Below are 27,325 nucleotides of genomic sequence, written 5' to 3'. Positions count from 1 at the left end.
CAGTCACAAGCCAGTTTCAATTAAGAAACAATACACTCATCCAGCTTTTGCTGTCTGTATATTGAATCAGGAATAACCCTCAGGATTCAGGTTTCAATGTCTTCCAATAAATCTACAAAATGTACAATACATTCAATATGACCGTACACATCAATATTTTTTTTCCATAGTGCCTACCTTGAACAAACAGGTACTGTAAAATAAAAGGTGAATCTCCAATAAATGGCACTGGCTTTTATTGTCAGTTGCCTTTTTTATTTTAATTTTGGTGTTTATCTCCTCTCTCCAGGCCAGACAACCACTTTTTAGAAGCGATATGCTGTTTCCCAATGGTATACTTTATGGCTGGAACTATCGACAAGTATGTATCAATTTAAAATGAGTAGTTTTCTTAAATTTATTCCTTTCTAAACTACATTTCTGCACTTTCCAACCTTGTCCGGATTGGATGAGGATAAATGGGACACCACTGTGTTTTGTTCTTTTTTAAAAGGGCTTTTAAAACCAAGGGCCTGCAGCTGAAGGTAATAACAGCTATTAAAACGGCTGCAGAAGGGCTCACAATGGATGCAATTTTCAGAATGATTGTGTGATGTCATGGAAAAATTAAAGGATCTCTTGCCTCGTGTTCTTTCAGCCTGGATAACCTGCTGCAGTGTGGAATCATCTATGCCGACAATCTGGTTGTGGTGGACAAGGAGAGCACAATGAGTGCGGAAGAAGACTACATGGCCGATGCCAAAACCATAGTCAATGTGCAAACCATGTTCAGGTCTGCCTAATGTTTCATCTCTATTGTAACGCTCCCCAGTAATGGGCTTTTCAGCATGATTTCATGAGGAATAGTGAATAATTCACAGATATGTCATGGCTTAAAGTGTTTTTTATGTTTGCATTATTACACCTGAAACTGTGTAAAATGCCATTTTTTCAGCTACAACACTCTTTTACTCTAAATTCAGATTAGGGTCTGATTAAATCAAAGCTTCTTCACACGTGCCCGTTTTAGACACTAGCTGCAGGTTTCTGTTTACCAGACACATCTTGTATCCATTGGCAACCAGTAATAGGCTGGTAAATTGTAATTGTCGGATGAATCCATTTTTGCATTTCAGCCGGCCATACTCAATTTATAAACTTGTTAGGGGCCTGAGGCTTTTAGCTCTCTGGCGAAATTATGGGTCTTGTGTTGTAACAATTCTAGTTGGATGAGATCATTTTTATAAAACGTGTTTTTCGAAATTTTGGGAAGGGTTTTTATAGGGAATGCATTATGGACCAAAGGAGCTCATACATCCCTCCCCTCTGTAATCTTGCTCTCTGAAGATTGTTGGCCTCCCTATGTCAGGCGGGACAGGAAAGACTGCATTTCTCCGAAGGCTGTTCAGAGGAAGCTGGCCAAATTGCCTGTAATTAACTGTTTAATGAGCTGTAATTTACCCTGTCTCTCAGGGTATAAACGGATGTGGCAACCAGAGCTTTTGTTTTATTTGAGAGATGTGGCCCTGCGTGGGAGCTTTGCTTGTCACATAAGTGTTTGTGTGCAAAAGAGTAACTGCTGAAGAGGTTCATGTGGGAAGGTAAAGAATCTACAAGGCCACCTAGATTCAGTCCAGAGCCCTGACAGCTCCTAGAGACTGCCGACCCTTCTCCGGTAGCTGTCACAAATGATTGCCCATTTCAGCATCTCCAGCAGCCTGGATGTAATACCTTCCCTTAAAATAATCATTCAAATCATTGCCATTGCAGCTCTGCTGCTGTATTTTAGGATCTCGCTAGCAGTTTTGTGACCCTGCACTCATTCATATAGCAGCAATAGGTTGGTGGCTGTCATTTCCTAAAGTAAGAGCTCGTCAAAAAATGCATCTTGTTCTTCCTTCCTAGGTTATTCCCCAGCCTCAGTATAATCACAGAGCTCACACACCCCTCCAACATGAGGTTCATGCAGTTCAGAGCTAAGGATTGCTACTCTTTGGCACTTTCCAAACTGGAAAAGGTAAGGAAATAACAAAAAAAAAACACACACAGCAGTGCTTTTGAAGATCTGGAGACACTTGATAAGAGGGCTACAGTATCATTCCTTCCAAGAGTAGAACTTTTTTTGTTATTTTTCTTCACTAAAAGTGAAATGTCCCTATCATCTTTGATACGCTACACATCTTGCTCAGTACATTTTTGGGCCTAGTTAAAGCTCGTAATGAGAAAATGTGCATCATGCCAAACGTAAAGAAGGAGATGAATTGTTATTAACTTTACACACTCTGCGTTTTTATCATTTGTGTGAGTGTACTGTCACAGAAAGTCTGTGCTCAGATACTGTATAAAAGGGTAAGAATGTAAGAAGTGTTTTGAAAGAGAAGTCATTCAGTCCATTAGTCCATGGCCTAAGTAGTTTATTGATCAAAGGATCCAATACCAGCCATTAATTGAAAGAAGCCAGATCATCAACTCCAGAAAAGAAACCTGGGGAGCTTGTAACCCACAACCCACAACCCTTCAAGTAAAAAAGAGTCTCCTGTTCTCAATTTTATGTCTCCTGGTTTGTATTTCAACTGTTTGATTCTGAAAAAGTCCACTGGGATCATCCCCTGAAGCTTGTAAAAAAAAACTTGAATCAGGTCATTTGAAAATCTGGGATATTTTCATTTGAAAATCATGTGGATCAGCCTCAGCACAACCAGTTATGTGTTCCAACCCTTCTTGTTTTCAGAAGGAGCGCGAAAAAGGCTCCAATCTGGCCTTTATGTTCCGGCTTCCCTTTGCAGCTGGGAGAGTGTTCAGCATCAGCATGCTGGACACATTACTGTACCAGGTGAGTCCAGGCTGAAGGACCCTGTATTTCCTGCACTCGTTTCTGTCTTACTGAAAGACAAGACTGACAGGTATTTTCTTTGTGCTGGAACTTCATCTTTTAAGATCTGGTTTACGCCCAATTTCCGTGTTTCCTATGAAGACTGTTGTTATCAGTTCGATATAATTCACTACCATTCAATTTGAAAATAGTCTGGGCAGCCTCAGCTTCTCCTTTCTTGATGTGGAAATTGCATTTTAATTGAATGCCTCCCCATGGCTCTGTAAATGAGTTCAGAAGAAATATGATTATTTTCCAGCGCCCAATCATCATTGAGCTTCAGCTGCATATTTATGTGCTTTTTATTTGAGAAATGATCTGAATGCTGAATTTTGCTCACCATTAAAGTCAAAGGTCATAAAAATCAATTCTGTCTGTATCCAGATTTTGTTTTAGTGTTTTCTTCTCAAACATCTTGAGTGGCAATTAATTTAAGGTTATCTTTTCAATTAGTACCAATGGGTTGTTTGTTTTAAGTAAAGCTTGTGGTTTGGGTTTTTTGATCAAATTGAAGTAAAATTTGGCAAGTGCCAAAACTAATCCCCAAATATTGTTTTGATGGCAGAAATGTTGAGATAATTTTCTAACTCGGTGAGATCCTTAACTTCTTCAAAGTTAAGAAGTGCACTTCCTTTTAAAGAAACATGTCCCAGAATTATAATACAACAAACTTCCCTTTCCAGTAACCAAAAGAAAATGTTTAAGTACTGTGTAAGAAAAAAGGAAGACTTCATGATTAAATAAAAAATGAAAGAAATTTGTGCATGTGAAATTTCAGAAGCGAATAAAGTATTATAAAGACATTATTCCTGATGAAAAGTGTGGTCACGGAAATGTCATGTTTGTTGTAATTTCATGGTTATTTATCTTCTTTATCTTCTTGTACCCTTATTTTCTATTCACTTTGTGTCATTTACTGTAGTTACAGCAGTATAATGCAGCTGCCTTTGGAATATAAATTAGAATGTGCTGCTGATCATCCCAGAAAAAAATAATGACAGCTTACAGTGATATAGCTGAAATTGAACAACGTGCCTCGTTATGTTTTTTCCTGATGTATTCGGCTGGATTGTCAGAATTGTAATAGTTTTAACATTCTCTGTGTAGCAGAACTGCAGTGCCCTCCAGTGGTCTATTGTGGGCATAACACCTGCCCTGATGACATAGCTTAGGATTGATGTTTTTCCAGAGTGCTCTGTGGCTGTTTTTTTATACTCCCTAAAACATACTTAGATGTATTAAAAATTCAACAACTGCTATTGGTTCCAGTACGGATTTCATGCCCTCGTAATGCCCATCTGTAGATGACATTCCAGAACAGCTCTCCTGTGATTGATCCACTGAAGATGCGAATAACTGAATCAGTTTCAACGTGTTGCGTCACAATCAGCTACCATTATTAGTAGTGCTTTTACGGTGGGTGGATTTGGAGAGGTTGAATTGCAGCATCCAAAATTAAAAAAAAGGAAACAAACATTTTTGTGTAGAACCAAGATCCAATATTTGGTTGTAAACAACTTTGCAGAAAGTCCTACTACAGTTACATTAGCCATGTAAAAACTAAACACAATGAACTAAAGACGAACGTTCAATTAAAGCAGCTAAAAATACGTTTACATTCTTTTTTATTTAAATCTTGCATACACTTAAACAGCCTTCTTTTCTTTAATGTAGACCAGTTGTCTGTCTTCTCTCATCTCGAGCCCAATTCCTAAACCATCAGATTTTATACAAGAGCTGTTTTAATGCCTAACCCTCCTACATTAACTTAAGGTTTTTTCATTTTTCTTTTTTGTTGTTGTTAATCAGTCGTTTGTAAAAGACTACATGATACCCATAGCAAGATTATTACTGGGCCTTGACACAACTCCTGGGTCAGGATACCTGTGTGCTGTGAGTATTGTGCTTTCTCATTCTCTGTCAAGACACCTGAAATACACTTGTCCTCTGAGGGTTAATCAGTATTGTTCAAAACGTATATGTTTTTGCCCTTCAAGTTATTGTGAATATTTAATCAGGAAATTTATTATGCACTTAATCTTTTATTATAACACCATTTAGTAGTCTTGTTGACAAATTCTTTGAGGTTCTCTCAAACCCTAATTTGATTTTGCAAAACCAGGAGCTATAATCCTGTTTTCTTTTTCATTATGTTGCAAGTAGTGTCAGCAGAAGGACTTTAGAGGAGTCCTAACATGTTAGTCTTCATTAATGTTAGAGATGAAAACAGTCAAGACTTTTACTAAAACAATTTAGCCAGAACTGAAACTTTAAGCTTGTGAATTGACCAGAAGTATTGTATCCTAAGTAAAGCAGCACGAACTGTACATGATGTGGTTATGATGATGATTATTGGTAATTCTATACTAATTTGTGCTGTTATTTATTTTTCTTAATCAGATGAAGGTCACAGAAGAAGACTTATGGATAAGGACTTATGGGAGGTTATTCCAAAAGCTTTGTTCATCCAGTGCTGAAATCCCCATAGGGATATACAGGACTGAGTCACACATGTTCTCAACGTCTGAGGTGAGACCGAAGCTGTTCAGACTCTACAAGAGCATGGATGACAGAAAAATGAAAGCATGGCTCCTGTTTTGTGAGAGAACCCGTTTCAAACATAAATGTGCTTTTGCTTCCTTGAGTTATGACCTACTAGGCCATTTCATAGTAATAGTTCAGGTGGGTAGCTGCGTCAGCAGCCCTCACACCTGAAGAAGGCTCCACGGCCGAAACGTTGTGTTTTCTTTCTTCTTTTTTTCAGCATGGAATAAACCTATTACTTGTTCCATTTCATAGTAATGTCAAGTCGGCCTCTGTGCCATTTGACTTAGCCAGGCTGTTTCAGGTACTTCTTTTCATAAACTCAGAACAAGTTTGAAGAACTTAACAAATATAAAAATTAAATTATTTTGTAAACACTTTGAGAGAAAGGCTTTAGTTTATTGAACCTCTAATATATATTATTTGTATATTTTAGACAGTATTGTCATTTTTTCCATATAAGAATTGTCTGTCTTAAAATTGTACTGTAACATTTTTAAATGACATTTGTGTGACTTCGTCGGAATAAGTGACAGGTGTCAAATTTTGCAACAATCAGTTGTAAAACAAGAGCTTGCCATGAGTGTGGTGATGTACTGTAGATGACCTTCATTTTCATTTTGTCAAGTCCAAGGAATATGATTTGTTTTGAAACACTCCCATCTTATGCTTTAATTTTTGCTGCCTGTTGCAAGTACCAAAATTTGAAAAATCTTTCACACATATTGTTTTATTTCTCAGAAACATTTTCATTTTTGTTTCTGTTTTTCCTTTTCAGTCACAGGATATTTGTGCTCAGGTACGTATACATCATCACTTCGCACTTTGTTCAATTCTTGCTGCCTAGCACAATTTCATATTCTTATAATTGTTAAGATGAGTATTACGTCAATAGAGAAATAAGTCCAAAGAAAGGTTGCATGTTGCAGCATTTTTGCAATAAAAAATCAGAACAGACCATATTACCGACAGTCTTATTTGTGAAAGAAAAGACAGTTGAAGTATTAAAACGATTTCAGCTGAATTCTGGAGTCCAGATCTGCAGGTGAGGATTCTCTGGAATCAGACGTCTCTGGGTAATGCTCTGTCTTGTTTGTGGTCAAGTCTCAGATCTCCATCAACGTGGAAGACTGTGAGGACACCAAGGAGGTCAGGGATTCCTGGAGCAATAAAAGCACCCACAGGAACTCCACGTCCAGCGACCAATCAGAGCACCCCTTGCTGAGGAAAAAGAGCATGCAGTGGGCCCGGAGACTGAGCCGGAAAGGGAACAAGCCGGCGAGCAAAACCGAGCGCTTCAGCCAGCAGCGTCTGAACCTGTACCGCCGCTCCGAAAGGCAGGAACTTTCTGAGCTGGTCAAGAACCGAATGAAACACCTGGGGCTGCCTACCACCGGCTACGGTAAGTACCCACCTCCCCCCCCGTCTGTGGGCTCCCAGACACATGACTATGTTTCTGTAGCATTTTCACCTGCTTTACAATACTTGAAAAGCAGCTTTCGTCATCTGGCTTGTTTCATTAGTGCTAATAACAAATTTAAACTTTAAAAAGCATACAGTATACAGTTGTATCCACATTTGGTTCCATTTTGTCACAGAAAGTGCTTCAATGCTTTGATTTCAGCCAACTGATTTCAGTGGCCCTTATCTAGTGCGCATTATTTCAGTAGTCTATACGTGAGCCTAATGTAACATCAGGCAAGAGCTTATCTTGGTGTCTGTGGTGTCAAGTGCTCTGGAAGTACATGAATTCCTCCACATGAGACTCTTCCAGCAATGCTGGTATCTGTTCATTTAAATGGATGGACTGGAGTAATTAGAATAGAATATCTTGCTCAAGACCACAACAACAATGTGTAGTAAGGAATCAAACCTACACACTGAAATTCTGTTACTGCACTTCCATGTTGGGCTGGTAGTGCTTTTTATAGTGCTTTTTGGTATTGAGACTAGCTTTCTGAGAGTTTCTAGCTTCTAGCTTCTAGAGTTTAGCTGATCTTTTAACCTGAGACTTTCCCAGTAATAATCCTTTTACACATTACTTTTGTATACACTAATAGAGATGACAAAGTTATTTTAAAATCAAGGAAAGAGGGAGTGATACAAAAATTATTATGTAATCTATTTTAGTGTACTTGTTGGGCAATATTCTTTGACCATTTTATGCTAGGTAATTTTTTTTTCATTTAAGACTTACAGATAAGGGCAGTATTGTATGCAGTAAATACAAAAAACATCTTTAGAAAAGTTACGTTTCTAGTAAATAAGGTTAATACTAGCAACCTCCTGTCATTTAATAACCCTTTGTGTTGCACAGTATATACTGTATAATCCAGTTTTCTGACCCAAACTACATATCATTTATGTGTTTTCTGCATACGAAAATGAAACTGGAAAATGTTCCGTGAAATGTTCGGCATGATTTCATCCCAGCCCCCACCATTGCTTTCACATTTTCTTTCTCTCACAGGTTCATGTTACCTACATCGTCTACTAACAGCCAATTACAGCAAGTCAAGTCACAAGTCAATTCTTAGTACTTTAGGGTGCAGGAAAACCTCATCAATCTTGATTTGTCTCTTAGGCATAATAGAAATGGATATTAAAATAGTTTAGAAAGAATATCTACCTTCAAGAAGCAGCTTGATGAGATTCTTGGATCAATTTGTGTCCTACAGCAGAACTCAGATGATCTAGGTGGTGTAAAAAATGTCCTATCCTAATGGGAACATTCTCACTCTTTTGTGGGGAACGAAGTTTATGAAGTGCTAGTCATCATTTCCAGCCTTTTGATAATGGTTCATTTCAAAGTTCTAATGTGACATGTCAAAGTACTAATGTGATGAGCATGATTTATATTTACACATAAATGTGTAATGATTGTAATTTACTACAGTGCAATAGGAACACTTCTCAAATCCTGAGAAATAATTAGGTCTTCAATTCTTTTGGCTTAATTCTGGTTTGTTTTCTTGAATTGTAATGAACGTTAATATTGTTAAGGCTCGAACAGATGATACTAACAGGGGCTTCCCCACTGCATCCAGGGAAAATGATTGGCAAACAACCAGAATGACTGGTAAGGATGGGGAATGGGGAGAGGTACATTCATTTGCAATGTATTGATTTTCACTATGAAAAGGCAATAATTGAGGAAGAACCACACTTTAACGCTTGTAGTATACAGTTGGCTTCCTCATGCGGCATGAGAATATGCAAAATTTCCATAGGCATCTTCATTAATATTGCAGATTTGTCCTGGAAGATCACTTTATTGGCCATATACAATTTCTTGTATTAGGAATTTGTCTTTTCGCATACCCTAACTTGCTCTTCATGAAAAATACAGACAGGGAGAGAAGCTTGGGGTCAGAGCACAGAGTCAGTGATTTATACAGCACCCCTTGAGCAGCTGGGGTTAAGGGCCTTGCTCAGGGGCCCAACGGAGTAGGATTCCTCTGCCGGTCACGGGATTCGAACCGGCAACCTTCCAGCCGCAGGCACAGATCCTAAGCCACAGAGCCACTGCATCACCCCAATTGTAGCTGGCTCTGTGCAGCCTGTGGCTTGAAAGCAGTCTGGAGCTTCTCATGTCTCACAGTACACTTTCGATACCTCTAGATCCTCGCCTGCTTTCCTTGTTTTTCCTCATTCCAGCCTTTTTTAATTCCACCGTGGCACCAAGCTTCTTTTTTTTTTCTGAACTGCTGTTGCCACTGCTTGCCTGACCTTTCTCTTTCTTTCTTCCTTTCTCTCTGTTTCTCTGTGTGTCTGTGTGTGTGTTTTCCTTTTGTGGTCTGTAGAGGATGTAGCAAATTTAACAGCGAGTGATGTGATGAATCGGGTAAACCTAGGATATTTGCAAGGTAATTCCTCTCCTGGGTATCAGAGCAATACGCCAGGACACGCTCGATAAGCTGAACCCACCAGAGCTCAAGAAATAGGAAGATGTGATTGTAATCTTGCATCAGGCCTCCCATTAAATTAAATTCGCTAGTAGAATCCTATGTCATCTGCAAGCCATACAATGCTGTCTAAATTTCTGTCCAAAGCAAAAATGCTTTATTTGTAAGATCTAAAATCCACCAAAGTACCAGATGATCTTGATTGATTGATGGAAGTTTTTTAATTTATGTCATAACTTTGATCTCAACACAGTTATCATCTGGCATAAACTTATTTTTCTAGTACCTTTAGCATACTAAAGCACTTAGTTGTCCTATGAAGTTAGATCGCTTGTTCAGACAGTAGTCTTATTTGTAATTAACTGTATTTCCCCTTCTGTTTAAATGCCTAAAATATTTGCATGATTGTTTTAGACGCAGTCTTTCAGGTTTTGTATTTACCGTTTAAAGTACAAAATGGCCCAAGCAAACAATCTGAAGACTATGATGCCTGTTATAAGTTCTTATAAATAAGAAAATATACTTCAGTTAGCTGTTATTGTTACATTGTAAATAATTGCCAAGATACACATCTTCAAATATGCTAGTATTTGTAATGTTTGTTTCTAAGAGCTGGCGTTCTTTTATTGAGCGTGCTTTGGTTGCTTTATGAGAAAAAATAGCCCAAGAATGAGGTTTTATGGAAAATGCTTCTTTACTGCCTTGCCTTATTTCTGCTAGGGTTGCTGTTTGCAAAGAGAAAATATACTAAAATGCAAGAATGCAAAACCGTCTCTGGGAAATGGAGGTTAGAGATTAAAATGAAAAAGCCCAACAAGATTATCAGTTTTAAATATATAATCAACTATATATATATGAATATAAAAGTTCAGCTCAAAGGGAAATCTTCCCATTACTTAATATTCAACGCTTTTTGGAGTTTTAAAAAAACTCCTCCTAAAACTATTTATGGTCATAGTAACTGTGAATGTGCCAATTCAAAAGCCACTTGGAAGTTATATGGGAAAACCACTTGGCAAATGAATAACTATCATAACATCATGATCACTTTATCTGTAAACAAGCTCTTAATTCCAACATTTTGAAATAAGGCAATAGATCAGACTGTCAGAAGAACAGAGTTTACTTGGGAAAGACGAGATAACAGAAGAGCATCTTCCATCTGACCTGATTTTCTTTCGAAAAAAAGACAAAAATGCCGAGCATTTTTCTCTAATAGTTGGCTGGTTGAAGGATAATGCAGAATTTTCTTCTATTTGCCCTTTTTAATTCTTGCTTTCCTACTTGCATTTCCTTTCTAAGCATTCAAGCACATAATTACAGATGTCTTACTCCCTCTGCAATGGGGTTAGTGCTTCGTAAGGTAGAGGTTACTTAGTCCAGCACAACAAGCATGCAAACTATTCAGGAGGTGGTGTGGAGGAGCAGAAATAGCACAAAATAAAAATGAAACTAACAGGAACAGTTCTGCTGAGGGCTATGAGCATCTGACGAACACTGGGAGATCATTCAGTTACCCAACTCAAATTAGGAGTGTTTGTGCTGATTGAAACATTGCAACCAATTTCATCCCTCTTTTTTTTTTTGGTGTTACATTTTAAAGGAATCTGTATTTTTTTTACCCCCCTTTTAATCAATCTATTCTTGGTTCAGAAATACCCTTTTGTGTGCTTTAAAAGACCTTTGTAGTGTGCTACAGTTAGATCACATGCTTGACAGTGCACTCATGAGGGATGAGTCTCAGCTTTCCAACTGTGCCCAGGCCAAGGACTAAAGGGACAAAATCAGGTGGGATTGTTTTGTCACACTGGAGTCATAGTGGCTCTTCAGGAGCAGAAATCTAATTAGACCTGCAAATCCCAACAAATCGTGGAGTTCATCATCTAGGAGCCATTTCATAATAGGTATAATTACAAAGAGACTAAAAGTGGATTAGGCAAAGAAGTGCAATTGATAGATCTTTACAAATTTTCATTTCCTTGTACCCTTCTTGGGATTGAAGACGGCACTCACAGGAAATTGAATTAGTCCTTCACCTTAATAGACTCAAAAGCTACTCCGATTTTCTTTGACACACATTCTGTTAATTTCACAGGCACTCGCCTTATAAGAACGTTTTAAACTGATGAAAGATGGGGCCTGTAAGCCAAATGGCTTCTGATTGCTGTCCATGTTTTTGGATTCACACCATATCTTTGACTGATCTAAAGTAAGCTGTAAATAGGATGTTCAGAAAAATAGGACTAGATAAATGCATTATATAAACAAAAAAGCACTATTAAAATTAGGTTATTTTCCAATTTACTCACATTTACTGATGCTAATGAAATAAAACAACAAAATATCAGAATATAAAAATATTAACAAACATAAATGGTGTTTGCATGTCACTTAACCATGCAAAAAGGGTAACTAAATTCTTAACACCTTCAAACCTGTTTGTCTTGATTCTACGGAAGCAGAATTACCCTAGAAAAGAATTGTAGTAACCAATCTTCTTTTGAATAAATGTGTTAAAATCCAAATATTTCAAAATGGACCTCCCTTAAGCGAACATTATATTTTAAGTTCCATTAAAACGAAAGTGTGTTTCAAAAACTACAGTCTTCAAGCTATTTAATTTTCTACATTAGTAATATACTATAATTTAAGTAATATAATATAAGTAATATATATATATCACATCGGTAATTTGTCATCAATCATTTATCTTACACTTGTTTAAACTTTATTTATATGCATACTCTGATGAGAACAATGCAAGAAAAAAACTGGCATTGTTCTCATCACAGTATACAGTATATACTGTACATAATTGGCCCGATTTCTTTATCAGTTGTTAGTTTATTTTGCCGTTTATTGCAAAAGCCTGCTACAGGCTAGGTATAATAATGTCATGCCTGTTTTTTTTTTAATTGTGTGGCGCTTGTATCTGCAAATTTTGGAATAATGAAAATGATTTATACAATTCAATGCACTATGAAGTGTTTTTCCGATACTGGAGACCAGTTATGTACAGTAATTATATTAATTTTTCTTACAGCATTTCAGAATTACAGCCTACCTGAATTGTTTCTTTTTTCTGAAGTAGCAGTCATAAACTCTAGTTTTGTGCAATGTTGGTTTGATTTCTCTGAGATTGCCCCATTCTAGAGTATATCCAAGTGCTAGTTAATTTTTTGGGCAGTGAATTATGAGCGGTGAGCCAGTAAATGAGATCTTGAAAATCCCAGTCATATATGAATATACTGTAAGTGGGAATAATGAGGCATGATGTCTTCATGTGTTGTGTGGTTGCTCACCTCATTTCAAATTCACTTCCAGCTAAGATCTTCTGTAGCACACTGGAATTGGACTAGATTGTTTTTCTCATTGTACTGTTTTTTCATACACACTCCATTTCTTTAAGTCTGGAGAAAACCCTACTGTAAGACTCCCATTGCATATCAGTTTTGATTCGTTTCAGGATTCAAAGCAGCTGAGAAAATTGAGTAAATTGCACATATTTCCTCTTTTTGAAGATTCTAATTTTATCATAAAAAGAAGAACAACAATAAAAGGTTATTGTTCCAATTAAAATGGACCATGATCTTTGATTTGTGGTGAGATATTTACAGATGGTCTATCTTAACTGTACCTTTATAGTGGGAAATGATTATCATCAAGTCTGTATGCATTGTTGCAGACTTCTAGCATCGCCGAAATTGAATGATCTTTCTTTGTATGTGGAGCTTTTAAAATAAAACGTTCTCATCTCGAACTCCAAACTGCCTCATCAACATTTAGCCTTAGACTATCAGGGCATGCCCAAGAACAGGATGAACTCTATTGTGGAATGAAAACTAAGTGTTGGGCCCAGAATGCTGTCATAAGTCTTGAAGTGATCTACATGTCTCCTAAGCAGACTATATGAGCATTGTTCCTGCATGGAATTAAATTCTGTATTACTAGAGATTACTGGTCCAAACTGCATTTGTTGCATGGGGTTTAGTCATGAATCTTAACCTACTTGTAACTGTAAGACATTCTCTTTCCCTACTCTTCCTGGCAATTAAAGTGATACTTACAGGTGGGTTTGTAATAAACATCCGGTCTTCATAAATCCTAACAAGAAAGGATTATTAATTAATAGAAGTTCCATTATTGTTTTAAATATCACTCTGTAAACAATCTCAAAAAACTCAAATGTTGTTTTTTTGTTTATAGAGCCACCAAGCATTTTTAGGTTTATGTGCTAAAACATTATTATTTTAATGGAAAAAATAATGTTTTTTGTTAGATGTAAACAAGGACATTAATGAATGCCAGGGCATCATGCATTTTATAACTCAATTTCATTTCAAATGTTGTATGAAACCTCAATTCATAAATGATTTTGTAAAGATATTGATTGATTTTAACTGAGCATTTTTTTAAGTAAATTGATGTTTAGGTCTAACATATACAGTAGTTGAAGAAAATATTGAAGATGCACCTTTAAATTGTTAAAGTTTTGCAAAAACGTATTGTGAAACTATACCAAAGTATCAGATTTTTTCTTGAAGAAAAAGAAAATTAGTTTAGCCAATTATACAAAGTTAATTTGGGAGATTTTTAATGTTTTAATGAACCGTTTATTTCTTGGTTTGGCTCATTAAGGTTTTTTTTTAATGATAGCACATTTAGGAGGTATGTAGATAGCTTTTAATTTAAAAATTTGAAAAGAAAATCCCAAAAAACTTTTAATTTTTCATGCTTGGACCTTTTTTTAAAGATGTTTTCCTTCAATTTATTACTCTCCTGTCTCTATTGCAGATGAAATGAACGATCACCAGAATACCTTGTCTTATGTTCTTATAAATCCTCCCCCAGATACGCGCCTGGAGCTCAACGATATTGTGTAGGTACCAGCAGTGATGTTTTTTAGTGATACCCTCTATAGGGGGTACATACCTGTGTAAGGGAAAATCACCTCACAGCACAATGCCCACAAATCATTGTTATCTGACATGGAATTAAATTGCATTAAAAACCAAAAAGATAGGATTTATAGCAAGCAAAATACAAAATTGCCTATCTGCCAAATGTTTTTTTTTATACAGTATATATTTTCCTGATGTTTTGTGCTTAAAATCCTACAGCAATATACAGTGGTCTTTCTATGGCCGTGTTAGTCTAAAGAAAAGCAATGAAATAAAAATCAAGCAAACATCTGAATAAAAATATAATTGCAGCACAAAGAACGTACTTGTGCTTGAAGACAAGCTTGAAAAGTCTTTGAATCTGGCATGCAAAACATCCCACAGCCAAGGTGAAAAAGAGAAGGCAATCGTACTCAGGACACACAGCCTCACTGAGGGGACCAAACATCCTGCTCTCTGGGGCTCATGAGATTGGCTCAAGCAGTCAAGGACTTCTTTATAATTCAGGTCAAGTCCTACGGTTCCATCATTGCTGGTTCAAGTCAGAGGTATGGCGCTAGCTGTTTGTGACTGAATTAAGAACAGATTCAAACAAGAATCCATTGGGATTGCCCAAGCAGCAGTGCACAGCTACAGTACCTCAGTGTTGTTGGGATAGAGTGGGGATTGGTCAGATAAGGCCTGATCTCCTGGGTGCTCCTGTGACTTTCCTGGACCCTCAGATTTGTGGAAACATTGATGAATGTCCACTCCTTTGGCTGGTGCTCACTCTCCTGTGGAGCTTGCCTTGTGGCAAATGATAACTGGCATGTCAGAGGAGAATGTCCCTGTGTCTGCCTCTCTTCCAAGCAGATACATGAGATTTAGCCACAAAGCCGCGTAATATTCAATTGGCTGATTACCAATTGGGTGAGTATACAGTAACAGAACAAAAAACTAAATGGTGATTCCAGGTTAAAACAAATCAATTAGTGTTTGGAGCCTCATATTGCAGGTTCAACTTCAATCAGGAATTACCAATTCCAACGTATGGGTTCCCCAGCTTTTAATTGAGAAGGACATTTTATGTTACTTATTAAATTGAATAATAAAATGAAACCTCTAATACGCTGAAGAGCTGAAACCGTTAAGTTTAAATTAATCACATTATTAGTTCAATTAAGAGTCTAATTACATGACTCGGAGCTGAGCTGGAGTAAAAACCAGCCTGAATGAGCAAAAGTGGAAAACGCTGATGTAGAGGATTTAGAGGGATTCTTAATTATTTTGCTTTCCTCTGCTCTAGGTACCTAATCCGATCAGACCCGCTGGCTCACGTCCCTAATGAGCCTCAAGCGGCGAAAGGCATAATGAAACAAGACTTCGGGAGCGAGACCAGAGACGAGACCCAGCTCTGAAAAGGGCTCCCTTCCGCCAGCCCCAAACCGACCTGCTGCTTGTTCTGCTTGGCGAAGACGCGCTGGGAGTACCTGGACGTGACACGGCAACTGGCAGGGTGCAGCTGTCCGCTCTGAGACGGGGGAGAGGGCGGACTGGTGAGACGAGAACACGAAGGGGGGGAACCCAGATGAGCAAATGTCAGTTTGACAGACCCCTTCCACAATGGCAGCACTTTTCTAATCACTCTAATCAGTGCGGTTGTGTGAGAAGAATCCACACAACAGGCCCAGAAAAAATGTGGGTTGCGGCACGTCTTGTATAAAATAGTTGTTGACCTACTAAGATGATTGTGGGAAGGAAACTCTTTTTTTTTAAGTAAACTCAGCACGGTGGTTACCTAAATCAAAGAGCCAATCACCAGGAAACTGGTGAGACCCTCCAGAGAGTAAATGTTGCTAGTAGGTCTCACAGAGAACAAGACACATCTTAAACAGCCTTTTGCCATGATGTACCAAACTTTTTAAATTATTTCACTATTGATTATTTTGAGATTAATGAAAAACCACGCAGCTGCACACACGATTCAATTTTCAGAGGTGTGTATCGTTATTTTGACCTAGGTTAAAATTTCACAAACCTTTTTTCGCAAGCAACTGAGAAGTCTGTTGTCTTAACTTATTTGGTTCGTGTATGATTCTTGTTATTCTGTTAGTGACTTCATCACATATCATGGTAACTGTGGAACCCCAGAGTTATTAGCAGGTTTGGAATGAGGGAAATGCACAGTATGTACTTCTGAAAAAGGTCATGGATGTTCTTTCACAACTGAAAATTCACATAATACACATTATAGTGATTTGAAAAGCTTTAAGAAGAAAAATGCCAAATTTAATCATACAAGTTGATCTGTAACATAACCTATATATCCAAGCTTCCTTAACTTGTCAAAACCTTATGCTAAACATTCCCTTCATTTTTTGTGCAAAACTATTTTCTGCACATACAGTGCTGTATGTTAGTTTCCCCTCAGTTTCTCTTTTTAAAGTGCAAGTAATGTTTTCTTTTCGGATGTCTTAGTGTTCTGCTATACAGTACATGGACAAAAATGAAAACAAAATAAGAGCTTGGTTTTAAACTATTTTAAAGCCTTCTTACTAAAAACAAACATTGAATAAATTTAGTCTTTATCTTAAAAATATCCAAACTCACACCTCATGATCATTCCTAGTCTGGAGAGTTAGGGATTGTTGAATAGTCAGTTGATAACTATGGTGTTCATGTGTCTGAGGATCTACTGTGTATCAGCACACCTGTGTTAACTAGTGTGGCTCAGTGATCTCCTTATTAAAGCCTGTATACTGTATGTGTATGCATCACAAAGCAGTATACCAGCTGGTCTGCATATTGAGTGACAGGATTACAATCATCGTTGCCTTTGTCTTCTGCCATGTTTATTTCAAGTTATAGTTATAAAGTTTCATTCCACTTTTTCTGGAGAATCCTGTTGCCAGGCAAATTGGTAAGTACTGTGGCTTCCAGATTTATTCATGCTTTTGTCAAACAGTAGCTAAGGGTTAATTAAGACAATTAAATGGTGGTGTACCTCAAGTGTGCCTATCAACACTTATCGATAAAATATTTTAAAATTATATGAAACGGAGCATTTAATATCGTGAGAACAGAACATCAGAATATTTGCACATATTTCTAAATACACAATCCTATAATTTAACCTTATCTTGTTCTTTAGATTTTAGTTTCTTAGCAAAAAAATTAATATGACTGAACAGACAAAATCAGAAGTTTCATTAACTTTGCTTTTAGCTTCTGTTCATCAAGAATATTAATACTGAGCTGCTACTTTTGGTTGGTTTGATTTAATACTTTGATTGCACACTGTTCCTCTGACTATCAGCTATCTATAATTTTTGCACCGTACTGTATGTAGACTAAAACCCTGAAATCAGGGATTAGTATCACAAACACTTTGAATTTGAGAAGACAAAAGGTCTCACTACTACATTTTTAAATCATAGATGAAACCTGTAACTGATTACTTTTTAAGGGAGTATGAGTATGATATCTAGACCTGCCAACTGCTTAATTGGCCCTTAAAGCAAAAACACAAGATTACAGATTAGGTGGTGTCCGTAGACAAGTTGGACATTCTATACAATGTTTACATAGTCTGTACTGTATATATACATTTAGTTTTTAATTTATTGAATTATTTAATACCTCGTTTGAATGAAGAGAGAAGCACATTTCTCTGCAGCCTCTCTTAATTTACCATAAAGCAGTTAAAACAAAAAAAATCATTTTATAGTGTCTTTCATGCTACATCATCCGTATGACACTGTACAATGAATCACAGAAAATATATATACATTTTAAAATAAAAATTAAATTCTTTATGACACTGACTTTCTGACAGTATATCAACATTAACCATTTGGTTTTAAACAAAATCGATAACCTTTCAAATGGAAGATCACACTAAAATTTTGTTTCGATATAAAACAGGAAAAATTCTCAGTAAAGAGAGTAGGATAATAAAAATGTTTAAGAGTTGCTCACAGAGCTGGGTGGCACTGCCTGTTGGGATGAGGAAGGATTGTGTTTGAGGACACAATGTTGTGCAGTTCCCACTGAAGGTGACGACAAGATGCTCACCAAAAAGGTTCAGAATCACACGCTTTAGAGAACGTTGTATCATTTTGGTCTCATTACTGTCATTGAAGCTGTTAATCATCACACCAGAACAGTCAGTGTCTAACACTTTACAGCAAGTCAAAGCTTTGCCAACTTAGGACTTCCACGTTTTGATTTTTCTGGAACCTCGAACAGCATAGAGAAGTAATGTCCTGAGGCCTATCCAATATTTGTATTTTTTATTTACTTTAGATATCAGCCAATACCTCAGTTACGCATTAACGCACACAGAGTGGTGCTGTGGTCATATTATGTATTATTATGTTCTGTTGTACCTGTATGTGAAAAAGTATTCTACTGTAAAAGTCATAGGGTTACACACACAGCCGAGACCCGCAGTCTCTGTTGTTGCTAGGATACAGGGCTATTGCCGTTGTCAGCAGTTGTGTTATGTGCTTTGATGCGATCTTGAGTGGTCTTAATAGATGGAAGCTTTGCAATTCCAAAAGCTGGTGATTTTGTATATGTGTACTTATGTATCATTTATTTTATGTAAATTTTGTTATAAAATTTTTATGAAAAGTAGATGTAAATATATTTAATTGTTTACTGTAACCCTGCCAAATTTTATGTATGAAATGAAAAGGATGCCAATTTATATGTCATTGAAGTAGTTTAGTTCACAGTATATAATATACTTGTACTACATGTGGCTTTATTTAATGCTTTTAGCTAAAGAAGGGCAATTTCTATGACTTGAACTGGTAGCACTTCTTTACGCAAAGGGTTGTGGGGGTGTGGAACAAGCTACCCAGCCATGTTGAAGCTGATGTCATGGCTTCTCTTAAGGAACAGGTGGATGACATCCCTGCATTATGTAGCTACTGTGAGCTCTATGGGCCGAAAGGCATTTTTTTGTTTGTAACATTTCTTATGTTCTTTTGGTAGAGAATCTTCTCCTTTGTCTGCTGGGCGTTGTCCTAAAATGTTGTAATATCACAGGTGTCACAATAACAATACAAAGAGAAGGGGCTGGGGATTCTTATGACTTATGATTTAAACGATAAATGATTGGGTGCTTCTTCACTTTTTTTATTCATTTTTGCAAAGAGCGAGCAAATATTCTAATGCAGTATTGACAAGCATATCTGAAAGCCTGTCTGTGTCACCAAAAACCTATAGCACAAATTCACAGTACATTCTTTTGCATGTTTTTTCTCACTCACATTTCCTGAACCCGTTGAGACTGTATCTATAACTTAGAAATGTGAGGAAGCAGACAACCAATCAATTCTGTGGAACATCCACCCACAAGGGGGGAGGTTAAATCTGATTGATTACGGAGGCACAGAGGTTGAACACTGCAAAAAGCTGCATAGATCTTACAAGGTTTCTTTGTGAAGGGGATGTGACAATTTGAACCCGTGGCTTTCTCACAGAGCTGTTGAAAACAAAAACTCCGGAACGGTGGTAATTGGTCAATGCTTTTTTGTCCTCTACTACATCAACCAGATTGACCTCTGCTCACCACAGTTGAGTGGGGGTAGGAGCAGAACTGTAAGGTCTCCTAGACATATCTGCATGTTTTTTTTTGTTTTATAGGAAATGACTTTCCAGAATCACCAAGGAGTTGACATGTACTAACTTCTGTGGGCACAGTTAAGTTTTGGAATCCCGTGATGCACGCTGGGATACTAAAAACATTCTCGATATTTCAGTGCCCAGTTGTGTGAGGCAAACAGCACGATTCATTTTCTTCATACAGTATGTCTTCATAACTGATATGATATGAATTCTCATTTGAATTTGTATTTGTTTCTTAAGCTCACACAGAATGACAAAACGATTTAAGATGTAGTTTGCAAGGTGTGACATCAACTGCTATGAAAATACATTTAGGAATGTAATAATAAATAATAATCATTATTTTATATAGTGCCTTTAAAATTACTTAAGCAAGAAAAAAAAATTAAGGAAAAGAGTTAATCTGCACAAGGGTTTAGAATGCAGAAGTAGATGCAAGGGGCAGACATACTGTAGAACTGATTAACTGAAAGCCTTTCTGAAGAAGAAGGTATTGAGTCTGGATTTGAAAGTGCTCAGAGAAGGTGGCTCTGATATCCTTGGGAACAGAATTCCAGAGCTTCGGGGTGTAGCAGGAGAAGGCCATGTCACCCATAGGTGCATGCAAGCACATGTACACAGGCGAGTTAGGCATGGGGGAGCTGTTGGCCTAATCCACTTGCCTGAGAGCCAATTAACCCAGGGACAGCCTTACAGGTGGAGAGTGATGCAGAAACACAAGTGTCAGCAAGACGGAGGCAGACTTTGGTATTTCTAGTTTTTTCAGGATGTGGCAAAATTACAAGTTAGAGTACAAGAGCTGAAGGAGAACTGATGTCATCCCTCCCGACCATTTGTTAAAACTCCTTTTGGCAAGTGAACACACTTCACATTTTTGGATCATGGAGCAACTTGGCAACCAAATGAGTTAGACTGCCTCCCCTTCTTTAGAACCTTTTTTTCTTCGTGAACACTCAGATCATGTTTTAATTTGCTTCTCACAGTATGTGTTTTCATCTTCATCAGTTGTTTTAGCCCTGTGCAGAATTTATGAACTACAGACTTCATAAATATAGTTTTAAAAAAATCACCCAACTCCTTTACTGCACTGCAAATCTGTTGTAAACTTTATATTTTCTTGCATCTATACACTATATGTTTAACAATTCAGAAATGCATGTTCTCTCCTTGCCAAAAGTACAGTAATGTATTTTACTTCCAATGCGACACCCTCTTTTCTGAATGTGTCAAATATTCTGTTAAGGAGGAAAAAAAAGTATCAACTGTTTTGTACAATTTCTTATATGAAGTCAGCGTACTTCATTGTTCTATGTAAAAAAAACAATAAATTAGCTGCATGCAGCCATAATCAGTTCTCACTGTTTTATTTGACAAGTATCGGAAGTCAAACGTTTATATATTTTATGTTTTTTTCAGAATTCAATTTATGCAACATACCAGTTTATCCTGGTGTTTGGCATGTGTAATTTTTACAAATGTGCATAGTTTACAGTGTGCTGCTGAAATAGTCTAGCCTAGCTTTAATATATTTTAGCCTGAAGGATTTACAAGGAAAGATTCTATTCAGCTGCGTATTCCCATGTCAGAACTTGAAGCAGAAGGCTGAGCCTCGGCACTTTTTTTTCCTAGTCGAATTTCAGGGCACAAAGCAAAATTGTTAAAACTGAACAACACCCAAAGCAGTGTTGCACATTCTTACAGGAATGTTTACACCATACATCATATATTTATTCCCTAATCTGCCTTAATTTTATCATGACAGTCTTTGAAGTACTGTATAGACTATTTTACACTTAATCACAAAGAACATCTATAACATCCAAACAGTGAGCAACAAAATAAACATAACTGTGACTGTGTTACTAAAAGTAATTTTTAAGGAATTATAGCTTTCTGCTCTTATGAGCACATGGCTTGAAGCACTGGTAGGAGTTCCATCCTGTATTATTGACTTCCTGTCATTTAAGATGTAATCATGCTGTGGGGGAAGAAAGCACAATTCAGCTGAACTAGTTTAGGTGCTTTAAAATAAAATGTCAGAGTACACACCATTCAGCTCTGGGCTTAGAATGGATAAGACTCTTCCTCCAGGGTCATTGGCTCTCAGTGTTTTATTTGCTATACGGCAATTCACAACTGTTGGGCACGGAGCACTTTACAGAATAAAAAAGTATTGTAAAGCAACAATACTGTGGACTTGTCAGGTGCGCACATGCCAGTCTTAGTACTACAAACAGAAACTGTACTCTGTGTGTGTGTGTGTCATTGATGGGAAAAAAATGAAAGCAGAAAAGAGTGTAAAGTGATATGTAAAGAACTAACATTTAATAGTTAAAATCTAAAATCAGTTTTTTTTTACTGACATCTTAGATCTTATTTTACCTTTGTGCACCATGAGCACTGACCTGCCCCAGCCTAAACAATTTGGTAATTGTTCATGTCACTTCTAGTGTCATACCATTAAAAATAAGATAATATCATTTAAAATGATGCCCTGGAAAAAATACTCTCTTGATGAAGCAAAGAACAGCAGACAACGTAAATTCGAAGGTCAATTTTGCTTCCAACTAGCATTCCTGTAATTGTTTTTCATTAATTCACATTTTCACTTAAGAATGTTTAATAGTAATCAAATGAATAAAATGATTAAGAATATGGATGTACAGTAGGTAAAACTGAAATAAATTCATTCTGATTACATTTTTTTTTGTGCTCAGACTGGATCGAATCTATTTCAAAGCACTCTTCCTGTTCCGTTTCCTCTCCTCTCTCTCCCGGAGCCTGAGCAAGAGATTGACTGAGAGCATTTTGTTGTTTCGCAGGAGTTCGCTGTCACCTGGAGGCCTTTCGATTGAGGCCTTGCCAGTGACCACGCGTGGGGGCGCCACTAGGAGCTGTTTCAGAATAGTCCTGGCCGCTGGACAGGGCTTGTACTCATCACAGCAGTTCTGGTGATACTTCCAGAACCTCTCTCGGGTCAGAAGCTCACCTGTCCAGAAGACCACTTTCTTTTTCTCCTGCTTTGTCTTCTTCCGCTGCAACACAGCATGGCCTTGTTTACGTTTAGCATCGGAAACTGCAGGGCTCTTGAAACGATTTTTCCCATGAGCCTTTCTGTACAAATGACCCTCGACCCCTGGCCACTTGCTGCCCTCATTGGCCTCATCCCTCTTGTCTTTTTTGTCAGGTCCCTCATCTTTTACATTTTCGGCAGCACACGGTTGAAAGTTTGGAGGCCCCAAACTGCCTTCAAGCTCATCAGTATGCCATCCTACATCACCACAGTGTGGGGCGTTATCAGCCTTGGAGAAGAACCTCTTAGTGGAAACCAAACAACTTGGGAAGTCTTCCAAAATTTTCAAGCCCTGGCCCTCTGTTTTAGAATGATCCTCCATTTTAAATTGGTCACTTGCTTCGTGGACATTGGCCGATGATTCATTCGTAGGTGTTGCAGCTTTGTTTAGGTAAAGATCACATGTCCACGTTCTTTCTTCCCCCTCAAGAGACAAATCCCTCATATTGAAATTCAAATTGTGGCAGGATTTGCTTTTTTTACTTAAAGCTCTTTTCACCCAGCGCCTATCTTCCACACTGCAAATCTCAGCTGTAACTTGAGTTCCAATTTGGGCTTGGGCATTGTTGATGTCATGCAGGCTGGGATTTTGAACATAGATGTTGTGTTCCTCACAGTGGACCACACCCTCCTTTCTGAAATACTCTGTGTCTTTAAAAGAAAAGCAAAATCACTTGAAAGGTATGAATTTGAAAAATCCACAGCACACACAAGAATGTGAATTTTTACATTGAGACATTTAAATATCAAGCACTTCCTTATAGGCTTCTGTAAATACCATGTAAGGGTGCATCAAGGTAATATACATCATATGTCTCTGGAAGCTACAGACTCACCATCTGATTCAAAATGGTCTGTTCTTTCTACATTTTTTTTCACTTGACCCTGTTTGCTGGCCATAGGCAGACAGGACAAGTCAGGAGCTGTCCTGCATAAATGGATCTGATCAATCTTTTGAGTGATTCTTTCCTCCTTTCCTCCTCTTGTAGACGTCAGGGCATGTTTCCCTTGGAAAGTACAGTGTGGAGGAGAATGGGGACGATCTGCACCACTGGACAGCCTGTTATCTGGGTCTCCAAAACCCCTTTCACAATCAACAGTGTCCCAGTCCTTCCTCCCAGACACCGGGCCAGTGAGGCGATCTTGTCTGCAGTGCTTACGCATCAGACAGACCAGCAGAAATACAAACAGTAACAGAATGAACCCTCCTGGAAGACAGAAAAATCAAATTTGTCAAGGAAAATCCTTACTGCCATCTTTTTTGAAAAGTCTATGTGTACACATCCTAATATAGCAGGCCAAAATGGTGCCATGTAACCTTAGTTAAAGATAAAAATATGTTTCAATAAAAGCATTCAGTGGGAATCCAAACTTTGAGACAAGGGAAAGAATATTCATTAGATATTTGAAAGCGAGTGCCTCCTTAATGGCATCATACATAGATTTGAATTTGAAGTGGTCATTGTATGAATTATTATTTGTTGGCATTCACCAGCAACATCAAACATATTTTCTGGTGCAAACTGAGCACCCCTTTGATCCATTATCCACATGTCCTTCTACAGAGGATAGTGATTAGATGGAGTCTAAACCCAGCTCACACATGGCTCAGGAAGGAAGGAAACACTCAAAAACAAAGGGAAAGTAAAGCAAAAGCACAAAGTCCACGCAGAAGGTGCCCCATCCAGACCCCAAGCGCACAGAAGAGCATCACGCTGCCTTACTCCTCCACTTTGATAATATCGACATAATTGAAACCATGCTGTTTTACATTTTTCGTTAGAAAAATTGTGTTTTAAAATACTGAAATTTTCAGAGGAGAACTGAGCAACAGGTACAGTATATAATGGCCATAATGCTGCATTTTTCAGTTTGATTTAAGTGACACCATATTCGTTTAATATACTTATTAACCACGACATCTTAAATGCATATAAGTTGCAAGAGCATTCACCACAATTTTAAAAATATATACTGCATATATTCTCCATACATACACTTATCATACAGGTGAACATAAAGTGGTATTTCATATGTCAATTAGGAGGTTATATTACCTATCAATCCATAAACCCAGTACTGGCAGCAGTCCAGTATTGCTGTGCAGTCATGTGGGTATTTATCTTCAGATGAATTTGTATTGCAGACAACGTGGTAGACTTCAAGAACTGGATGTTTTTCAATCTCAGCTGGACTGGCACAGGTAACTCTGGTGGGATCCATGACCTTGACTTTCAAAGCAGTTATGGTGCTTACCAACACACAGCTGCACAGCCATGGGTTGGTGTGGAAATGCAAGGTTGTTGTGGATTTTGGAATGGAGGGAAGAGATGTTAAGTTGTTACGAAACAAAACAATCTCCTTCACATTGGTGAGGGGTCTGAAGGAATCGTCGCTGATGAACATCAGCTGATTACTGGACAAGTCCAGTTCCATCAAATATCTCAAACCGAAAAACGTATCTGTGGAAACGTAGGTCATTCGATTGGTGCTTAAATTCAGTTTTTTGAGGTGAAGCAAGTTCTCAAAAATTCTTGGTTGAAGATAGGTAATGCCGTTGTTATCCAGTTTAAGAATTTCAAGATTCGCCAAGGGCTGAAACCACGGCTTTCTCAGAGTACCTAGAAAGTTGCCAGACAAGGTCAGCGCAGTGAGGTTGTGAAGGCCAGCGAAGGCAGCACCTTCAACTCCACAGCTGCGGATGAGGTTGCTGCTGAGGTCCAGTTCTGTCAAGCTGTTTGGCTCGGCCAGGGCAAATGAGTGTTCCGGCAGGGAAGAAAGAGGAAAGTTATTGATGGACAAAACCTTGAGCTGAGAAAAGTTTCTGAAAGCTTCAGCTGGAAAGTGGGTCAGAGGTCCGCCCCGTAGTAGTATCTTATCGATAGAGGTGGGGATACCTGCCAAAACTTCCAACAAAACATTTCCATTAAAAATCCATGTTTTATTTGCATGTATTGTGTCAAAACCAATACACTAGGCCTTTGCCCATAATTATTCTAGAAGGCTCTTCCATGCACAGTACTTAATGTTTTAATTGCTTTATGTTAGAACCACATTGTATTCAAATCATTCAAAAAGTATAATAATTTAAAAGATTCAAATACTGAATTTGATGAAGAGAAACATTCTGTTCATCCATTTCATTTTAGTGTATTCATTATTACACTAGAATAAATAAGGTCATTAAATTACAAATGTAAGAATTAATGACTAGGCAAATTTCTGTTCTCCCATGACTTTCACATAAAGTGCTACATAAATTACCTGAAGCTGTGCATGACATGATTTTAAGTATGAAGACTATGATTTGGCAACATTACAAATATAATGTACAAGAATATAAATGATGATGCATGCCTCTATACCCAGTATATATAAACTTAAACAGAACATCAAAACATGAACCAATTTTATTCTTCTTGAAGATCAATACGTAGTTACTTTTCACAGAATTAAAAAAAAGGTGATTTAAAAGATGTCCAACCTCGAGAACAAAGCGGACATGCCAATTCTTACCAGTTGTCAAAGACGAAACGTGTGTACAGTCCGCCAGGCCTGTAAGACAGAACTTGCAGTTCATGGGACAGAGACGAGCAGAGTCAGAAACCAAGACCGTCAGAGAAAGAACCTTCAACAGCTCTGAAAACAAGTGCACACTGTGAGGGGCATTGTAGCTTTAGGCTGTGAATGCTAAAGCAAATACTGTATTACTGGTCATGCAGAACTTTAAACTGATTTCTTTAACAGAAGTTTAAACTCGGAATAGTATCTTCTCTACGGAAGCATGATAAAATAAATTCTCTAATAAAAGCCTTCACAGAAAGAGGAAAAAAATGGAACTGGGAACAGAAATAAGAGACTGGAAGAGCTGATGAAAGTTAACTTACTGTCCATTCTTCTTACTCAGGGTAATTTGAATTGGAACAAGACTGAAGAGTGAATGAACAGTGGACTCTGTGTTGCAGCATTTTGAGCCCAGTAATCGATGTAGTGTTGGTGACAACCAGGATTCATGGCTGTTAATTAACCTTTATTTTCTTTGGCTTAGGGATGAGCACTGAAGCCAATCAACCATATTACATAGGCCTTAAACATTAACCCATCTTAGCAAGCCCAAGCAAGTAGCCACTTAATTTCGGGTGACTTGAAATTCTAATAAACCAGCTAGGGGTCTGAGATATTCTGTCACTATTATTAATTATTTAACTGTACCGTCAGGTATTTCATTTGGTTGAGTTATGAGGCGTATTCCCATGATAAATAAAAATTCAAACATCCGAAGCTGGTTTTAAAGGAAATGAAAAAACTGATATGGCTTCTTAAATCAATAAATATGTTAAAAATGAAACCAAGTGTTAGGTTATACAACTGTAGGCAGAAAAAGAAGTGCCATAGAAAGGAAGTTAAATCAGTGATTTTAACTGTATTTTTGTTA

At 37.6% G+C, this 27,325-nt stretch overlaps 2 protein-coding genes across 2 annotated transcripts in view; one reads left to right on the top strand and one right to left on the bottom strand.

Moving 5' to 3' along the window:
* The window catches only part of LOC148816177 (potassium channel subfamily T member 1-like), a 127,651-nt gene extending 106,491 nt beyond the window's left edge, over positions 1-21,160 (top strand). Inside the window, exons 23-33 of the mRNA XM_088940735.1 lie at positions 290-361; positions 638-772; positions 1,885-1,996; positions 2,711-2,812; positions 4,661-4,744; positions 5,252-5,380; positions 6,174-6,194; positions 6,500-6,797; positions 9,199-9,261; positions 14,095-14,179; positions 15,487-21,160. Of these exons, the coding sequence (XP_088796861.1) occupies positions 290-361; positions 638-772; positions 1,885-1,996; positions 2,711-2,812; positions 4,661-4,744; positions 5,252-5,380; positions 6,174-6,194; positions 6,500-6,797; positions 9,199-9,261; positions 14,095-14,179; positions 15,487-15,598 (1,213 nt within the window). The 3' untranslated portion in view covers positions 15,599-21,160. The remainder of the gene's footprint in view (positions 1-289; positions 362-637; positions 773-1,884; positions 1,997-2,710; positions 2,813-4,660; positions 4,745-5,251; positions 5,381-6,173; positions 6,195-6,499; positions 6,798-9,198; positions 9,262-14,094; positions 14,180-15,486) is intronic.
* Positions 21,161-22,546: 1,386 nt separating this feature from the next.
* LOC148816176 (uncharacterized) lies at positions 22,547-26,784 on the bottom strand. The gene is made up of 5 exons (XM_088940203.1): positions 26,778-26,784; positions 26,407-26,529; positions 24,948-25,796; positions 23,727-24,098; positions 22,547-23,541 (listed from the first exon to the last, which is right to left on the bottom strand). The coding sequence occupies exons 1-5, from the start codon at positions 26,782-26,784 to the stop codon at positions 22,547-22,549; spliced, it is 2,346 nt and encodes a 781-aa protein (XP_088796329.1).
* Positions 26,785-27,325: the final 541 nt, after the last annotated feature.

The sequence above is a fragment of the Atractosteus spatula genome, chromosome 23, assembly GCF_055471065.1.
Source record: "Atractosteus spatula isolate fAtrSpa1 chromosome 23, fAtrSpa1.hap1, whole genome shotgun sequence".
In the NCBI taxonomy this organism is placed as follows: Eukaryota; Metazoa; Chordata; class Actinopteri; order Semionotiformes; family Lepisosteidae; genus Atractosteus; species Atractosteus spatula.
This window is presented reverse-complemented; position numbering and strand designations above follow the sequence as displayed.

Bases quoted from the DNA above. Each gene is read 5' to 3' on its own strand.
- LOC148816176 (XM_088940203.1), bottom strand. The intron at 25,797-26,406 runs GTAAGAATTGGC...TTTTGTTGGAAG, and splicing joins CGTTTCGTCTTTGACAACTG to TTTTGGCAGGTATCCCCACC. The intron at 23,542-23,726 runs GTGAGTCTGTAG...TTTCTTTTAAAG, and splicing joins AGACCATTTTGAATCAGATG to ACACAGAGTATTTCAGAAAG.